The 19,928-nt window shown below is 50.6% G+C and overlaps 1 protein-coding gene across 1 annotated transcript in view; it reads left to right on the top strand.

Annotated features, from left to right (window-relative positions):
* The window catches only part of ATP10D (ATPase phospholipid transporting 10D (putative)), a 745,681-nt gene that overhangs the window by 315,175 nt on the left and 410,578 nt on the right, over nt 1–19,928 (top strand). Inside the window, exon 4 of the mRNA XM_078678229.1 lies at nt 6,313–6,517. Coding sequence (XP_078534355.1) covers nt 6,313–6,517 — 205 coding nt within the window. The remainder of the gene's footprint in view (nt 1–6,312; nt 6,518–19,928) is intronic.

Below are 19,928 nucleotides of genomic sequence, written 5' to 3'. Positions count from 1 at the left end.
CCTAGAAGCGAATCCAATGATTCTTTCAATGCCATCAGAAATTTGAGTCAATACTGCTCCAAGCCCCACACTACTTGCATCTGTAGTTACCAGAGTCTTGGCCCGCACATCAAAATGACCCAAGGTTGGAGCATGCAGAATACCATCTTTCACTCTCTTGAATGCCTCCTCACAGCTTTCACTCCACTTGAACACAACACCATTCTTCATTAATAATCTTAAAGGCTCTACAACATTAGCAAAGCCCTTGATAAATTTCGAACAATATTCGGCTAAGCCTAAAAATTATCTAAGCTGATCTTTACAAGTAGGTGTAGAGGCATTGTTGATCGCAGAAATTATGCTTTTTTTTGGCTTAATTCCCAGACCAGATATTTCATGACCCAAGTAAGTCACACAGTCACGTTTAAGTTGACACTTTTCTTTTTTTATGGTCAATCCGTTCTTTTTCATACGTACCAAAACCTCTGTCAAAACTTTATCGTGGTGTTCACAATTTTTGCCAACAATCAATACATCATCTTGAAAACCTAAGACATTCTCCACACCAGTTAAAATTTTCTGCATTACTCTTTGAAATACTGCCGAAGCAGATGCTAATCCAAAGGGCATCCTGCAATACCTAAAGGCTCCCAATGGAGTTACAAAGGAGGTAAGGTGACGTGATCCTTCTTCTAAGTCTATTTGGTGATACGCAGCTGACATATCAATGACACTAAAGACCACGCCCCCACCCATGGCACTCAGCATCTCAGAAATATTGGGTAAGGGTTGCCTGTCTACCCAAATATTCCTATTTAGGTCACGTAGGTCCACACATAGACGAATTTTAGCTCCCCCATCTTTTGGTGCAACCACAATGGGCGCAAGCCATTCAGAGGCCTCAATAGGCTCAATTATTTTCAAATCTAATAATTTGTCAAGTTCATCCTTTAAGGGAGCCCTCATTAAATGTGGAACATTTCTAACCTTGTGAACCACAGGCACTGCGTTCTTTTTGAGTATTATCTTGTGCGAAAACTCTTTCAACTTACCCAGCTTTTCAGTAAAAACATCTGGAAATCTTCTCATGATATCAATTTCAAAACTATCAACATTGAGAACGGTGAAAGATGATACTGGTTCAGGTGCATTAGGATTTAAAGTAATACCTAAATCTTTTTGGTGCCGCCAGCCAAGCAAATTAGAACCTTGTTTGGTCAAGTAGACCCTTCCAAACACCTTGCTAGAAGAAAAAGTTATTACCATCCATTTTAATCCTAAAATATCTATAGTCTTGCCACCATATCCCACAGCTTTGATGTCTGGAGATTGCCATGAAGAAAGATCACTACTCTCCCCCCAAACACTGATGTACATGTCCTTGGATAGTAATGTATATAGACTTCCAGAATCAATTAACATGTTGACACTCTTAGATCCAGGATGATTAAGATCTCTGCAATCAAAACTGATCAAACTATGTGGTTTCTCGAGTTTATCCGTACTTTCAGTAGGAATGTCAATTAAGCATACAACATCTTGAGAAGAATTACTACTCATCTATTCCATCAACGCACAACATAAACCCTTGAACATTCTCGCAACAATCGTCAACCTCATTAACATATTGAGATTTTACATTACAAACTTTTGCCAAATGTCCCCTTTTTCCACAGTTCCTGCAAATGGAATTTCTCGCCATACAACGTGTACTAGAGGCAATATGACCAGGAGCACCACATCTATAACATTTCACTTGGTGAAAACTTCCTTGTTGTGTAGAAGCAACAGGATTAGGACGAATATTATTAGGAGATCTACTAGAAGACTTGGAATCAATCTTTCCATAAGGCTTAACAAGCTTCGTTTCATTAACACTAGTTTGAACAAGGGAAGATTTCTCATTAACTTCAGGTTGTTTTGTTGGTTCTTTGGAAGTCACAGAGCTCGTGCATTTGTCCATCTCCTTAATCCACAAATCAGTGTTTTCAAGTCCTTTAGCAATTTGAATAGCTTCTTCTAACGTACAATCTTTTATAAGTAATTTCTCTCTAACTCTTTTGTTATTGGTACATCTCACAATTTGGTCGCGAATCAAAGAATCGTTCAAATCCTTGAATTGACAATTGATAGACAACCCTCTCAAAGCTGCTACATAGCTCGCTATGTCTTCATCACTTTTTTGTGCGCGACAAAAGAACTTATGTCTTTCAAGTACAGTATTTATTTTAGTCATAAACCTTTTTTCAAGCATTTGCATACTCATCTCATAGACGTTATTAGGTTGCCCGTTTCCAATGCCCAAGGAAATCTCAGGGAGATCTTCATAGAGCCTTCTACCTTCTACTCCCAAATTATGAAGCAAGATCGCTTGCCTACGAATTGGCCCAAATTTGTCTGAACCTGTGGCCAGAATGTAGGTTAAAAACAACTTTTCCCCAGGGGTTGGAAGAAAAGCAGGAGGAGTAGCAAAGCTTTGTTTAGCCATGCTACAACAGTGAAACACTTGAAATTCACAGGGAAATTAACGATGCCAATATATGCACCTTAACAGCACAGTATAAACAGAAAATCCTTGCTTATCATTACATTTATACAGAATGCTTTTGTAGCGAAAACTAATGTGCAGTTGTACTTGTTGCCGACTGTGAGCTGCACTGGTTGCTTACTGTGAAGAGAAGATGCGCGGTGGCAGTTCGCCTAGAATCAGGTTAATATTGTTCGCTTTGTTGTGAGGAGCGACGCTTCACTAAATGCACACCGGTAGCTTAATCAGGCTCTGTTGCCAAGCAACGCGTCACTTTGTTGTGAAGAGCGACGCTTCACTAAATGCGCACTGGCAGTTCTATCGGACCTTGGTTGCTAAGTAATGCACAAACAAAAATGGCTGTTACGCAGGGTCACGCAACGCAGCAACGTGATGACATCACAAGGTCATCTAGCACTCGATGAGGGAAACTCCGGCGGTTCCAAATTCCGAAGAGTCTTCAAGGATTCCAAAGAGAAGGTAGGACAATCCTTGCTATGCACGTTCAATGGTAGAGCGCGACGGTAAGCGCTACAGTTAGAAATTTTGAAGGATGCACAAAGGCTGGAAAGGTCAGGCTTTACCAGATTTTAAAGTCAAGAATGGTTAACAATCGTCAGTACTCACTCAGGGTTAACGAAGGAAATTTTCCAAGGGCAAAATTATTCCAAGGGCAAAAATTAAAGGGCAGAAGGAGTAAATGTATACTACCAGCTCCAGGTAGTATCGTCCAGGGGTGAAGGACTGAAGTACTCTGCCTCCTGCCAGAGTTAGTGCGCCTCGTCGCCAATGTAAAGAGAGGGTCCACAAAATTTAGTAGATGATAAACAAATCCAGTTTATTCAGCTTACAGGAACAGACCTCCAGCTCCTTCCCCAGCTTCTTAATGACACAATCTCAAGACATAACATTCCAAGCACCTAGCAACTAACAGAGAGTTCTAGTTCTATGAATGCAGATCTATTGAGCATAGATCCCAACAAAGTTACCATCAATATCATTCATAGCTAGGCCCGGGAAAAATGTATCCCCACTGCAACTCTGGGCTGCTTTACAGCTGGGCTGGGCACCAATTGACCAGTTCTTCCATCTGCACCTCTTGGTTAGGAAATATACCGTTGTGTGAGGAAGTTCTATACATCTGGCTTTCTTAAACCGCAGTTAAACTTTTGAACGTGTAAATAGGTCAAAGCCTCTGACTATCCTTTTCTCTAAAGATGTTGAGGCAAATATTCTATATTTTCTTGACCAACAGCATTCAAACCATGCAGCTAAACTAAGAATTAGGCTTCGGGGTGTTGGGGGCGATCGGGGTGGGGTGTTCCAAAGGTTTCAGTGGGGCCAGAGGAGGTACGTCAGGGCTGCATCTGACTCATTTGCATGTCACCTCTATGCAAATTGTCTGGAGGACTCCGTGAGGCGATCGAGCCAGGATACCCCCATTTAGGCAGCACAATACCGGTTTTCCTTTATGCCGATGATGCAGTGTTTATGGCTTGTACAGAAAAAGAACTTGAGAAAACTAATTGTTAGTTAACTGCTATTGCTGGACAATTCAGGATTTGATTCTCAATTTCTCTAAGTCCTATATTTTGATTATAGGCCGTAAGAAAACGAGATCCGGAACCTAATGCCTTAAAATCATGTTACAGAAAGTTCAGACTTTTTTCTGTATCTTTGCATACCTTTTGACAACTCCTGACTCTGGTCTCATTTGCTGCAATTAAGGTTAAGATAATAGAATCACAGGCTGTTTTTCATTTGGCAACGAGGCAGGCTAACAAGTAATACATGAATGAAATACATGCTGGCTATATATGGTTTAATTCTGTATTATGTTTTGAAATGCACAGTCTCACCCACAACCCCACGCTGACCGGGACACCACTCGAATGAATGCCATCTCTCATCCTTCTCACATCAGATACCAGATGGCATTTAGCAAAGGTTATTACACACGTATATCCAGTGAGCCACAAATTGGCTAGGTACAGGGTCAAGTTACTAGCCATGTGGCCTTGATAAGTGGCAAGCTTTGAGTTTTGGGCAGATCCCACAGTCTTAGTACTTTGAACATGATAATTTATGCTAGAGTTTTTATAGTAGCAAGTGTCTTGTCAGTATGGTCTGGTGCTTACGTCTGTGGATCTGTCAACATCACTAGTCTCCAAGTGGAGAACAGGTTCTGAAAACGACTTTTGAGTCTCTTTCAAAGTACTCTTCATTTTGCTTGGCACAAACAGCTGAACAATGTAGAGGATATTTTAGGTTATCACCAGTTCTATTGTGAGTCTATGTGTGGGCCATTCCTACTGTATGTTTGTACAGAGAAATCTCTATGGGTTTTCTGAGCGCAGATACCCACCAACAATCTAATTGTTTAACCACATGCATGCTTATGACGAGCCCAGCTCGTCATGAGGCACAGTGGAACTGTGCTCATGTCGCGCTGGGCTCGTCATAACGGCCACGGCCTCCCCACGCGAAATTGATTCCCCGCCCGTGCGGGAGAATCAATGAGTGGGCAGAGTCGTGACGAGCCCAGCTCGTTACGAGCACCGTGGCGCCTCCCCCCACACCGCGGGGGAATTACCCCCGCGGCGAAGAGGTTAAGTATGTTGCGCCCATTTGTTCCGGATTGAGGAGACCAGAATTGTTCAAGAGACTGTTGTTTATAGCCAAAAAAAGATAGGGCATGGGTTAAAAACTCTTAATCAACAAAGGCTCTTTCAGCTGAATTAAGTCATCAGTCATATTGTTTTTTAATATTGGAAATGGTCTAGAGCATGAAGTTGTATGTACATCTGGTTCATGACCTTTATGAGGGCTGGTTACTTACAAGGTTTGCTACAGGCATTGTACCCCACGTGTTGCCCTTCCCAATGGTTTGGGCACCTGCTTTCTGAATTTTACTTTTTTCACTTTGTATAAATTACCAAGACATACATATTTTGAGCCTTTGTAGAGTAATGCTGGATTTATTATGGTAACTCAATTTTTTTGTTCTAGCCTTGGCAGTGCCTGTACTGTCTCTTCGAGACACGCTGTATCCATTCTGTGGGCTTACAGCCTGCGCATCACTTTTGATTTGTTGCTTTGCCTGTCCCTGTAAATTATCTGTCATTCGTTAATGATAAAATGTCTGGACTAAATGCTCTTCCTCCAAACAAAGATCTTGAGGTAGTCTTGTTGGTTAAGATCTTAATTCCAATTTGTATTCAATTCATCAAACGTACAAATTCAAAATAATTCAGCCAGTAGTCAAGTCAAATCATTTAACTTGACTACTGGCTGGATTGTTTTCAATTTGTACATTTGATGGATTGAATAAAAACGTATACTTAGGGGAGGGGCTTTCAGTAAGCCCACTTCATGCTGTAGTGTCATTTTCATCTTATTTCCGCTCATCACAACATGGGGCACAGAATCATCCCACTACAGCCTTTGGATTACCTGACTGGTAGTGATGACTTTTTGCTCTTGCACATTGTGCACATTCACACAATAAGTCATCTGTTTAAGTCCATTGGGCTACTGGTGCAATGTGTGCTTTTACGTAGAATATATAGACTTTTAGACAATGCTTATTTTCATACAACGCGTGCCTTCATACAAAAATAACTCATGAACAAAATCAGCATTAGCAGAGCTAAAAGGACAGCAGCCAATGCCATACGTGTTGACTTTGCCAGTGCCTGTTTGTCTGTCAAGATATTTGTAAAGGCATCAACCTGAAAAATGTTATGAAAAGCTCTTATTTGCTATCATTGTATTTATTGGAATTGCTTTTTATTTTATTTTAGGAGAGAGAAAAAATATTTAGCAAAGCACTGGAAAAATGTTAATGTTGGGGATTTCATTCAACTGCAGTGTGATGAGATTATTCCTGCTGATATGGTGCTACTGTACTCCTCTGATCCAGATGGAATCTGTCATATTGAAACCTCTAGTCTTGACGGGGAGACCAATCTGAAACAGAGGCAGGTGGTTAAAGGATTTGCAGACCAGGTATAGTGTTCTTTATGTTTAATTTGATCATAGTGTTACTTTGATTTTTGATTCTTTCAAAAGCAGTTTAATTCATTTTCAGATCTTAATGTTCTTAAGATTGAGAGATATCCTGAGCTGCTGAATAAATTCATCTCATCTCCTATATCTAAGGGACCTATACCTGATTATTAGTGAGTATAGAAAACCAGGAACCAACAACGTTTAACATCCTGACCAAACTGAGAGGTTGCAGGGTAGGAAGTGGCCTATATACGTGCTTCAACCGTAGACGTACCAGTACATCCACCTTTCCTAACTACTCTCCATTATAAATACTAGCATCTTTTTGAAGGACTGTTAAGTGGCATGATGCAGTGCAAAGCTTATTCAAAACCTATTACCATGAACTTACATCCTTTCATTATGCTTGATCAATGTCCTCTCTGGGCCCATGTCAAAACAGTGCAATTACTTTAGATCCTCCAATGGACCTTTTATGTCAGCTAACGAAGACTTGAATATCAGGAGGTGGGAAATATCAGGTTCTGGTAGCCCTAGACCACCTGATTGGCTCACAGCCATGTGAGAACAACATAATAATCGCAGGAGATCTGAATATGACCTTTAAGCCTCTTACAGTAGGTGACTGGTATTCAGGGGAAGAAGAGGATTCTCAGTGGGGGTCCCTAAACTGGACTTAAAACCTATAAGCAGATGGACAGCTAGCATAATCCAGATTAATGCAATATGTAGTGAAAGAGTGCTTAGAGCATTAACTGGAAGAACAGTGAGTAACGGTGAAGGTGAAAACACTTTTGACAACGGTCGCTCGCAAAGTAGGATTGATTATGCTATCTGCAATCTGGCATCTGATCAAGGACATGAAGGTAAAAGTTCATTCACAGTAAGTATTTCTGTCTAATGGACCATGACCACCCCAAGAATTTGGCGACCACCACAGTGGCGTGCTAGGTGCAGACTCCCGGTCCTCATTCTTCAGGTCGTCCACCACCTCCCCCCGCCCCCCTCAGGCCTGTGCCCTCTCCAGTCGCCCTATGCCTCTCTTTGCATTCCGAAGCAGTATTCTTTGTTCACAGCTTGCCCACTTAACTAGCTCCCTTTTCTGGTTGCCTACCCTCGGACCTGCCGGGGCCTTCCACTTGCTGGTGAGTTCGCGTTTTGCCAGTATATATGCCAGATCTTGGAACCTGGCCGTGACCTTGGTTTTAGCGTAGTGGGGAAATAGGTTGAGCAGCACATGACTGGGGGTGCATGGGATCTCCTTTTCAATAACGCGCGCTGTCTCCCGAACCACTTCTTGCCAATATCCCTCTATCTGTGGGCAACTCCACACCATGTGAATGTAACCAGCCCCTTCCTCCTGGCAGCGGGGGCAGCTTGCATCCTCCCGATTAAAATAGCGGTTAATTCTGTCAGGTGTAATATATACCCTATTTGCAGAGTGTAAAAACTGATTAATTGGAATCGTGCGTTGCGCGATACCTTGGTGGCCCGGAGCAGCGTATTCTCCCAGTCCTTATCCGTTATAGGACTCCCAATTTCTGCCTCCCATTTATCTTTCAGGCTCTCCAGTGGCCCCGGGGAGTCCCGCTGAATGGCTCTATAGATACAAGAGACCGCTTTAATGATGCCCCCTGCTAGACTTATGTATTCACATGTAGAGTGTGTAGGTGGTTCTGTTGCCCCCTGACTCCAGTGCCTGCGCATAGATCCAGTGACCTCCCCACATAACAGGAAATGGCCCTTTGGAATATTTAAATTTGCTTGGAAGGCCGCAAATGTGAGAAGCTCCCCGTCACCGTATAAGTCTCCTATCTTAGTGACTCCCGTTTGTGCCCATCTCTGGGGAGTAAGGACCTTTAGTTTTGGTTTTCTGAAGACATCTGACCCAGCAATTTCTTATTACCCTGTGTTCCGAGGAGTTAATTGTGCGCTGTTTAATGGTGCCCATGAGTGTAGTCAGGACATCTGTTCTATTCAGGGTGAATGGGGGTGTCCTCCTGTCCCGATCTAGACTTCCTGCCACCCACTGTTTGAAGCGTTGGAGCTGTCCCGCTAGATAATAATTCTCCATATGTGGCACCGCTAGGCACCCCTCTGCTTGTGCTCTGCGCAATGTAACCAACGCCACTCTGTGCCTACTGGGGCTCCAAATAAAAGTGGCCAGAAGCGAGTCGAGTGATTGGAACCATGTCTTGGGGATCCACACTAAGAGTGTGGTAAGAAAATATAACAATCTGGGTAGCGCCCCCGCCACTGACAGGGGCAATGTCCCCCAGAATGCCATGCTGCCTTTTAGTGATCAGAGAGCCCCCCCTATATTTTCCTCCTGGACATCAGAGAGATCATAATACACTCTGACCCCCAGGTATCTAAAACAACGCGCTTCCCACTGGAGGTCCCCCAGGCCCGCAGGCGGCAGAGCCTCCCTTGCTATTGGAAAGAGTCGTGACTTCTGCCAGTTCACGCAGAGCCCAGATAGTGTTCCGAACTCGTCCAGCATATGCTGGGCTCCCTCCAACGCTGTGACTGAGTCCTTCAGGAAAGGCAGTAAGTCACCCGCATATAATGCTATGTGGTGCGTCTGCTCTGCCAGCCTAATACCCTCATACGGCGTCCCCGAACTTGCCACACACACGCTGGCGATAGAGCCAGTGGCTCTATCGCCAGCACGAAGAGCAAGGGGGAGAGGGGACAACCCTGCCGTGTGCCCCTCTCCACCCTGTATTGCGTGGAAATGGTGCAGCCCATACGTACCCGTGCCACTGGGTTCTTGTATAGTAATTTGACCCATTGGATGAATCCCTGCCCCAACCCCATCCTCGCGAGGACTTGCATATAAGAAATCCAACTCAAGACTATCGAACACTTTCTCGATCAATGGCGAAAATCGCCCCCTCCTGCGCCTCCACCGCACCCTGTTGTAACACCGCGAACAGCCGCCTGATGTTCAGTGTGGTGTTTCTGCTGGGGATGAATCCCGCTTGACCAGCATGCACCAAGGAGGTCATATGTGGCAGCAGCCTAGTGGGCATTATCTTACTGAGAATTTTAAAATCGAGATTTAGCATCGATAGTGGTCGATATGCAGAGCACTCTGTGGGGTTCTTATCAGGCTTGAGCAGGGGAACCATTACAATCAATCAATCAATCAATCGGAACATTTGTATAGCGCACTACTCACCCGGAGGGTCTCAAGGCGCTGGGGGGGGGGGTCCGCTACTGCTCGAACAGCCAGGTCTTGAGCTGCTTCCTGAAGGCGAGGTGGTCCTGGGTCAGGCGGAGGTGGGTCGGGCGGGAGTTCCAAGTCTTGGCGGCCAGAGAGGAGAAGGCCCTTCCTCCTGTGGTGGCTCTTCGGATGCGGGGGACGGCGGCGAGGGCGTGGCTGGTCGATCGAAGCTGGCGCGTGAGGCGGCTGCTGAGGTATCCTGGTCCTTGGTTGTGTAGGGCTTTGTGTGCGTGGGTGAGGAGCCGGAAGGTGATTCTCTTGTTGACCGGGAGCCAGTGCAGGTCTCTCAGGTGTCCGGAGATGTGGCTGCGGCGGGGATGTCCAGGATGAGTCGTGCTGAGGTGTTCTGGATCCGCTGGAGTCTCTTCTGGAGTTTGGCGGTGGTGCCGGCGTAGAGGGAGTGGCCGTAGTCCAGCCGGCTGGTGACGAGGGCCTGGGTGACCGTCTTCCTGGTTTCGGTGGGGATCCATCGGAAGATCTTGCGTAGCATTCGCAGGATGTTGAAGCACGACGAGGAGACGGCGTTGACTTGTCTGGTCATGGAGAGGGAGGAGTCCAGGATGAAGCCCAGGTTGCGTGCGTGGTCAGTTGGTTTGGGTGCGCTGCCCAGGGCGGGGGGCCACCAGGAGTCGTCGCAGGCGGAGGGTGAGGATCCCAGGATGAGGACTTCCGTCTTGTCCGAGTTCAGTTTCAGGCGGCTGTTCAACATCCATTTGGCTACGTCGGTCATCCCTTCGTGCAGGTTGGCTCTGGCGGTGGCGGGGTCGTTGGTGAGGGAGAGGATCAGCTGGGTGTCGTCTGCGTAGGAGATGATGTTCAGGTTGTGCTGGCGTGCGATGGCTGCGAGGGGGCTCATGTAGACGTTGAAGAGTTGGGCTGAGCGAGGAGCCTTGAGGGACGCCGCAGATGACTTCGGTGGTTTCCGATCTGAACGGGGGGAGGCGGACTCTCTGTGTCCTTCCGGCGAGGAAGGAGGTGATCCACTCCAGTGCCTTCTCCTGGATTCCGACGTTGCTGAGGCGCTTTACTAGGGTGCGGTGGCAGACAGTGTCGAAGGCCGCGGAGAGGTCCAGGAGGATGAGGGCTGCTGTTTCTCCGTTGTCGAGCAGGGCTCGGATGTCATCTGTAGCTGCGATCAGGGCTGTCTCGGTGCTGTGGTTGGCCCGGAAGCCAGACTGCGAGAGGTCGAGGGAGCCGTTCGTCTCGAGGAAGGCGGCCAGTTGCTTGTTGACGGTCTTCTCGATGACTTTGGCTGGAAACGGGAGCAGCGAGATGGGGCGGTAGTTCTTGAGGTCGGTAGGGTCTGCTGATGGTTTCTTGAGTAGAGCGCGGAGTTCGGCGTGCTTCCAGCTCTCCGGGAAGGTGGCGATGTCGAAGGAGGTGTTGATGATGTCCCGCAGGTGGGGTACGATGACAGCGTCGGCCTTGTTGAAGACGTGGTGAGGGCAGGGGTCTGTTGGAGATCCGGAGTGGATGGAGTTCATCGTGCGGATGGTGTCTTCGGTGCTGATCGGGGTCCAGGCGCGGAGGGTGGCGGTGGGGGGCGGTGGTTCGGTCGTGGCGTGCGTTGGTTGAGTGCTGAAGCTGTTGTGTATGTCCGCGATCTTGTTGTGGAAGTAGGAGGCGAGGGAGTTGCAGAGGTCTTGCGAAGGGGTGATGTCGTTGTTTCCGGCGTTGGGGTTGGAGAGCTCTTTCACGATGTTGAAGAGTTCCTTGCAGTTGTGTGCGTTGTTGTCCAGTCGTTCCTTGAATGCGGTTTTCTTGGTGGCGCGGATCAGCTGGTGGTGTTTTCGGGTGGCGAGCTTGAGGGCAGTCATGTTGTCCGGTGTTGGGTCTCTGCGCCAGGTTTTCTCGAGTGCTCTGCAGTTCTTCTTGGAGCTCTTGAGTTCTTAAACCATGGGGCTTTCTTGCTGCCGGGTCTGCTCGGCTGGGTCTTCAGAGGGGCGAGGTCGTCTGCGCAGTCGCTGATCCATTTCGTGAGGTTGGTGGCCGCTTGGCTCGGGTTCGTTGTGCTGGTGGGAGGGTTCTTGCTCAGGGAAGTAGTGAGCTGGTCTGCAGTGATCTTGTTCCAGCTTCTGCGGGGAGCCTGTTGCTGGAGATGGTGGAGCGTGGTCCTTCTGTAGCTGAAGTGGACGCAGCTGTGGTCCGTCCATTGGAGTCCCGTGGCGTGGCTGAAGGCGATGTCCTTGCTGGAAGAGAAGATCGGGACGAGTGTGTGTCCGGCGTAGTGGGTGGGGGTGGTCACCAGTTGCTTGAGTCCGAGGTTGGCGAGGTTGTCCAGCAGGGTGGTGGTGTTGCGGTCGTTGTTGTTCTCCAGGTGGAAGTTGAGGTCTCCGAGGAGGATGTAGTCGGTTGAGGGGAGGGCGAGCGGGCTGACGAAGTCGGCGATGTCCTCGCTGAATTGTGCGCGTTGTCCCGGGGGTCTGTAGATGAGGGTGCCTCTGAGGGTGGTCTTGGGGTTGACGTGGATCTGGAAGTGCAGGTGTTCGGCGGGTGCGAGGTTGTCGTCGGTGTTGGTCGTGATGCGGATGGAGTTCCTGTGGATGATGGCGATGCCTCCTCCTGTCTGGTTGACGCGGTCCCTCCGGATGATCTTGTAGCCGTCCGGGATGGCGATGGCGGTGTCGGGCGCTGAGGAGGCGTTCATCCAGGTTTCCGTGAGGAAGGCGACGTCTGGGTCTGTGGTGTCGAGCAGGTTCCAAAGCTCAACGGCGTGTCTGTGGACGGAGCGGGTGTTGAGCAGGATGCACTTCAGGTGGGTGCTGCTGGAGTTCGGCTTGGTGGGTGCTGGTGTAGCGTGGGTCCGGTTGCAGGTGAACTTGCAGGAGTGGCAGCTGAAGGGTCCGTGGGTGCGTCTCGGTGTGGCTCGGTAGCAGCGCGGGGTTCGGCCGGTGTTGAGAGCGTTGAGTTCGGTGGAGTCGTAGGTTCGTCTGCTCGGCTTCCGGCGGTGGGGGCCAGGGGTCCTGGCACTGGGCGCGGTCCAGGCGCGGACGGGCGCAGACGGGCTTACCTTTGGCGCACCTTCGGCGCTCAATCGGTGCTCCCGCTGCGCGCGTCCGCTGCGCGGTCGCTCAGGGGCCGTCATAAGAAGGGGGACGGGAGGGCGGGTCTGCTGGGCTGGGCGAGCGTCCGGGCCAATGGGCCGGTGGTGGGCGGGGCCGCAGGGGCCAGCGGCGGGAAAAGTGGCGAGCGGCCGGCTCCGCTGTGGCTGGGCCGCTCGGGGGTGCTGGGGGGGGGCGGCGGTGGCGGCAGGCAGGCGGCAGGCAGGAGGCTGGCAAGGAGGCTGGCTAGCAGGGCAGCAGGCGAGTGAGGGGGGTGACCCGGCCTCGAGAGGCACAGTGGTCACTCCCGCGGTCACCCAGGCGCTCCCCTTAAGAAGGGGGATGGGAGGGCGGGTCTGCTGGGCTGGGCGAGCGTCCGGGCCAATGGGCCGGTGGTGGGCGGGGCCGCAGGGGCCAGCGGCGGGAAAAGTGGCGAGCGGCCGGCTCCGCTGTGGCTGGGCCGCTCGGGGGTGCTGGGGGGGCGGCGGTGGCGGCAGGCAGGCGGCAGGCAGGCAGGCAGGAGGCTGGCAAGGAGGCTGGCTAGCAGGGCAGCAGGCGAGTGAGGGGGGTGACCCGGCCTCGAGAGGCACAGTGGTCACTCCCGCGGTCACCCAGGCGCTCCCCTTAAGAAGGGGGACGGGAGGGCGGGTCTGCTGGGCTGGGCGAGCGTCCGGGCCAATGGGCCGGTGGTGGGCAGGGCCGCAGGGGCCAGCGGCGGGAAAAGTGGCGAGCGGCCGGCTCCTCTGTGGCTGGGCCGCTCGGGGGTGCTGGGGGGGCGGCGGAGGCGGCAGGCAGGCAGGCAGGAGGCTGGCAAGGAGGCTGGCTAGCAGGGCAGCAGGCGAGTGAGGGGGGTGACCCGGCCTCGAGAGGCACAGTGGTCACTCCCGCGGTCACCCAGGCGCTCCCCTTAAGAAGGGGGACGGGAGGGCGGGTCTGCTGGGCTGGGCGAGCGTCCGGGCCAATGGGCCGGTGGTGGGCGGGGCTGCAGGGGCCAGCGGCGGGAAAAGGTGGCGAGCGGCCGGCTCCGCTGTGGCTGGGCCGCTCGGGGGTGCTGGGGGGGCGGCGGTGGCGGAAGGGCAGGCGGCAGGCAGGCAGGCAGGAGGCTGGCAAGGAGGCTGGCTAGCAGGGCAGCAGGCGAGTGAGGGGGGTGACCCGGCCTCGAGAGGCACAGTGGTCACCGCCTCTCTCGTTGTTTGTGGCAACCTCCCACTCTCCCACGTGTCCGTGTATAGTTCCACTAACCTGGGAGCCAGCTCCACCAAGTATGTGGCATAGAACTACTGTGGCGGTCCGTCTGTGCCCGGAGTCTTCCCTCGCGCCATGGCTTTGACTGCCCCCCTGATCTCCTGTTCCGTATTTGCTGCTCTTAGTAACTCCGCCTCCTCTGCTTCCAGTGTATGGTGCGGAAGAGGTGCCAATTATTCTGCAATTCTGTCTGTCGCGGTTGCCAGTGCTTCTATATATATATATATATATATATATATATACTCCCTGAACCTGATAATAATCTCCTCTTGGGTATGTAACGGGCGCTCCCCCTGATCATGTATCGTCATTATAGTACTTCACCGCTCGGACGGCTTAGTGAGCCATGACAGTAATCGCCCAGCTTTATCCCGCTCATCATGTGTCCTATCCCTATATTTCTGGAAATCAAAGCAGCGTAGACGCTCGACCTTCACTGCCACCTCCTCCTTAGCCTCCAAGAGTTCCTACCTCAGCTCCGGGTGCTCCAGCCGCCTCCTCTCTAAGTCCCTGAGTGCCTCATCTGCTCTCTCTAAGTCTGCTGTGAGCGTACTACGTACCCCAATAGATGTAGCCATGCATCTTCCCCCTGATCACAGCCTTGAAGGCCTCCCATTCCGTAATTCTAGAGTCATTGGTGCCCGTATTGTCAGCAAAATATTGTATGATGTGTTCTCTAGTCTCCTGTTGAAAGACCTGGTCTTCGAGTGCTTCCGGTTTGAGGCGCTATGTGGGGATGGGTTGCAGAATCGTCCCCCCCCCCCCCCCTGTATTGAATCATGAGCGGGTCATGGTCCGAGACTGTTCTGGTCAGGTACTCTGTCCCCCCAGCTGAGTGTAGAGGCCCGGCGTGCTTAAAAAGGTGTCTAGTCAGACGTGTAAATAGTGGGTGTGGGATAAGTGCGAGTAGTCCCTATCTGTCAGATGTGCTCTGCGCCAGGGATCCACGAGCCCCCAGCAAGCCTGCCAGTCCCTAAACGCCTGAACCACTGCATGTACTGGAGATTACCAAAGAGGTGGGTGCGATCGGTCCATCTCCGGATCTGCAACACAATTAAAATTCCCCCCTATTAAAACCTCCCCAGTCATGTACGGTGCCAGAATCCCCGACAGCTGCTGCAGAAACCTAACGTGATCCACATTCGGGCCATATACATTAACCAGGGTGACATCCTGCCCATCCAGCCTTCCAGCGACAACTACATAGCTTCCCTCTGGATCTATTTTATGCTCAGTAGGTTGGAAGGGGACTCCCGCCCGCACCCAGATCAGGACTCCCCGGGCAAATGCTGATTATGACGTGTAAAATGCCAGCCCTCTCCAGCGCCTGTGCAATGCCTCACCCTCCTTGTCTAATGTGTGAGTCTCCTGGAGCATCGCTATTTGCACCCCTCTCCTATTCAGTTGTGAGAATATTTTATACCTTTTACTAATGGAGTGCATGCCCCTAACATTCCACGACATTATATTATAGGTTGTCGGCGTCTGCTGCATGAGTACCCATGTTTACCCCCTTGCATGACCCGAGACCCAGAACCTCTTTGCGTAACATGCAAGCACCTCTTACAGAGTAGCCTGCCTTGGCCTCTCCGCCCGTCAACAGCAGCATCCCTCCCCGTTAACCATACTACCAGTCCCTTTCTAAAACTAAAAGAACCATCCCAACTCCCCCTCCCCAGGACAAGTGTGAACATCTCCCCCATCTAAACTGCGCACTTCCTTGCTCAAACAAACAGATTTCAGAGGTGGTGGTTAGGCCAAAGTCCGCCTGGAGGATTGCTGTCCTCTCCGCCCCTCCGGATCCCCCCCCACCCCCACTTACATATCTCAGGTAGGCATCAGGGAATCCCCCATGTGAGGTTCAGGGCTATATTACCAACAGCCCCCTTTTCGTCCCGGGCATACTTGCGCGCGCGGTCCATCTTAACATCAGGTCATCTGCTGATCTTGGAGTCACATGTGGCAGGATCTGGCTGGTGTCTCCAACCAAACTCTAGCTGGTTTCTGAGTCCGAGTCCCTCTGTTCTGCCCCGGATGGCGACCGTGATTCCCGGGCGTCCGCCGCACTCAGCGAGGCCACCGCGGCGATCGCACTGACCCTAGTTTGGTTCGCCTCCTCCGCCGTCGGGTGGATCTTTGAAGCTGGCCCTCTGTCAGGAGAGCACGACAAGGCTTTGTCAGCTGGGCAGTTTCCTCCTCGGGGATCTTGTTCCTCAATCCAGCCCCATACGTCTTGAGGGGTGGTAAGAAGGTAGTCCCTCCATTATGCAATATGCGTAGTTTGGCCGGGAAAACCATAGAGCAGGACAACCCCCATCAGGCGCAGTTTTCGCTTGACCGTCGTAAAGGATGCTCTTTGTTGTTGCACCTCCCGTGAAAAGTCTGGGAAGATCCGTACCACACTGTTGTCTATTTTAAGCTGCCCCTTAAGTTTTATAATGTTAAAAACAATATATTTATGCATCTTTTGTTAATTTTAAAGGCAGACATTATCTGGGATAACGAAGAAAATTGTTTTTTTATGTTGTAAGAACTGTACAGTCATGTGATATGAAAAGATGAGATTTCATTGGTTCATATTACTTCCTACTGCAATTGTTGAAGGACCTCTCCCCTTTTGTTCATTCTACTTTGACTTTTGGAGGAGTAGGACCCTTTCTTTGAACCTCAACTAATCTAAAACTGTATTTGAGTATTATGGCTGCACAATCTCCACATTCCTCTGAAGATTCTTCAGATGACAACACCTTTCTGGCAGAACCTCCTCCCAAGAAAAAGAAGGAGGCATTTATTTGGAAATTTTTCACTTTTCCTGAACATCAAAAAAAAGTGAACGTACCAGTGGTGACCTGCAAAATTTGCAGTACAACTGTCTCGTGGGGACCCAAATAAAAAATATTCTTTTGGGACGGCCAGTATGGACCGACACACAGTCCTCGCTCGCCCCCTCTTGCTGCTCAGTGTCCCGCCTCTTGGTGTTCCGGCCCATGATGCTTTCAAGTCCGTAATTCTCACTCCCGGCGTGGGCTATGACAGGATGATGATGGTTGTAGTCCTACTTGCCGTCCCTACAGGGTGAGTGGAGACTGGCCACTCCAAGGCACACTCCTGTCGTAATGCGATAGTCAAGCCACGGTCCCGTCCACAGCAGAATTCAGTGCCAGTGCAATAACAATGTTTGTATGCCACGTCTGCTCTCAACCCCTCCGCTTTGGGACCTCCACCTCCGACCCACCTTCCCCGTGTCTCTGACAGGTGTCCAGTCCCAGCCACCACCACTGGAGCACCGACAGCTCAGAAGATCCTCAAACAGTTAGCCCGTGGTCCAGGTCACCCACTCACGCTGCCCCAGCTCCTCCGACCAGTGTCAACAGTCGCGATAGCCACATCGTCCACCACCCATGCTCGGTCCGCTGTCGGTCGCCTCAGGGCACTATCTGTATCTCAAGCTCCGCTGTGTCAAGTCCGAGGAGCTATGCGGCCAGCGACCCTGCTCCAACTCCTGCTCACTCCGCCAGCCACAATTCAGCAGTACCAGCAGTGGAGGCTGCGCTCTGGGCACTTCTCCTGCCTGGTGCTTCGCTACCCCACCGTAGCTGTTGTCCCGCCGCTCCGCCCAGCAATTGCCCCTCTGCGTCGGCCAGTCTTTTCACTGTCCCTGGGCATCCAGGATCGTCCCGGGACACCTGGCCTTCGCTGTCGTGCCCCGCCGTGAATCAGTCTTCGGCCCCAGCAATGGCCAGCACAAGCGTCTCTCATAGCCCTGCCCCCTACACTGTGATCCCGCCACGTTCAGCTCAGTGGAGGGGGCCTCACAAGGAAGCTCGTAGCCATTCCGTCTGCCCCCGCAATACACTTCTCAGCCAGGGGCCGCTGTCACCGCGGCAGTCCGACCGCAGGCCTCGCCCAGTACCAGAGTCCCCCGGTACTTGCTCCTCGCGCTCTTCTGCTTCCTGCTGCGGGACCCTATATCCTCCACCCCGCAGTGCTGCATTCTCTCTCCTCACTCAGCGCGGCTGTTCGCCCTCCACCATGAGGGTGGGGCACCTGCTGACGTGCGTTGCCGGCTGCACCAGCTGCGTTGGGGATCAGAGTCTGCACCGCAGCCGCTGTCTTCCAAGCCCCGCTCCCGTGTCTGGGCACTTGCCAGGTCCCGGGGTCCGCCGCAGCTCCTTCCCGCGCCTCTTCCTTACCAGCGGTAGTTCTTGCTCCTCCGCCGCCGATATCGCACGCTACACTCCCAGGGCATCAGTTTAGGGCAATCACTCGGCAGGCCCCGAGTCCCGCTGTACTCCAGGAGCTGTTAGGACCGCGTGGCCGCCATTTTATTCAGTGCACCGTCGCAGGTCTCCGGGCCCGCCTAGCCTCCTTCATGTGCCCCCTCCGCACCAGTGAGAGTCTCGGCCCTCGCATCTGCCATGGTCACCTTTCCAGCTTCCGAAATTGCTGCGCAGGTCGGCCCCCAAGCAAGTACACAGCTCTTCTGTACCCCAGAAACCGTCACTGCCGCGTCGCCGCCATCTTGTACGGTCCGCGGCTTTGCCGGCTCATCCGCTTCTATGTCGCCTGGAGAGGGCTATCAACCCCTGCAGCATATGCCCCCGCTGCTCCGATGCTTCCGACACCCCCGGGGCCGGTCTCCTCGGTCGGGGCTCCTCCGTAGCGGGCAGGATGGTGCCAGAGAGAAGATCAGACGGGAGCTCCGGTTCAGGCTCCCGTCTCCATCGGCGTCAGGCCACGCCTCTTCGTCATCATCTGTTAGCACATTTTATTAATATTCGTATTGTAAATTTGATTTAATATTGAGAATTGAGAGAGGCAATTGTCTTTAAACTTTTACGCTCCATCCGGCATTATCATTCATAACATTTAAGAAAGTGCCAATTATAAGCAATATATCCCGAGCAGTTGCAATCCGCGTTAGGAAAAGCAATAAAGAAGAAAAAGTCTTTCAGTATCAATCTTCTTCTTTTAATGTTCTTAAAATGATATTTCTTCAGATCTTTAGCCTTTAGCCAACACGTGTTTCGTCTACAGCAGTCTATGCTGATAGACTTCGTCAGGGCTGTCTGATTGTTAGAACTAGATCTGTATTTCTGATTGGATTTATCCCATAGACAAATTCAATGTCACTCGTAAAATCTTAAAAGGACTATCCAGTCCAATGAAGTAGCAGAATGAAATTAATGTTCTTGAATCGCAAACCCACGTCTGGGTTGGTCAAATCCCACAACTGTGTGCAGTTGAATCTGTATCTCACGAGTATTCAGGGCGCGGCGTTGTCTTCATTATATCTCACAATATACACTTTATGCTAAATACAGCAAGATCACTGTATGTTTATCACAATAAACACCAAATTATGTACTTCTCACTGTTGTGATTATCTGCTGAATCTAATTTCCACATCTATTACTGTTTTCTTATCTTTAAATTAGATTGTACATTTCATATATATTTTTGTACAGCATTTTGGTGTCAAGCAATGAATTTAGAAGATTGCCAAGTTTTGGAAACATGTACTCCTATACATTAATAGAAACTTATGCATTGATTTTGTTGGCAGGGAACTGCAGACTGGTAAAAGCACGCAGACATTATAACCAGACTCCTGTACATGGATTATCGGTGTTGTGACTTAACATGCACAGTTTTTAGTAGACAATAGGGATGATGGGATGTTAGTTTAATTCCAGTGCTAAATTGTAGAAGAACTTGATGTCTCCTGGTGGGTAACGTTTCTAAGGAGAAGCAGTGCACTTCATTTTGAATGACAGACTAGACAAACTAACTTGTCAGCGTCAAAAAAACTGCTGCTGGAAAATTTGTATATGTGTGAGCAACATTTTCCTCTCTATATGTTCTTCTCTCTGCATGTAAACTGTGCAGTAGG

Source organism: Lissotriton helveticus, chromosome 2_2 (genome assembly GCF_964261635.1).
Source record: "Lissotriton helveticus chromosome 2_2, aLisHel1.1, whole genome shotgun sequence".
In the NCBI taxonomy this organism is placed as follows: domain Eukaryota; kingdom Metazoa; phylum Chordata; class Amphibia; order Caudata; family Salamandridae; genus Lissotriton; species Lissotriton helveticus.
The sequence above is the reverse complement of the archived record's forward strand: the minus strand, read 5'-3'. Positions and strand labels throughout refer to the sequence as shown.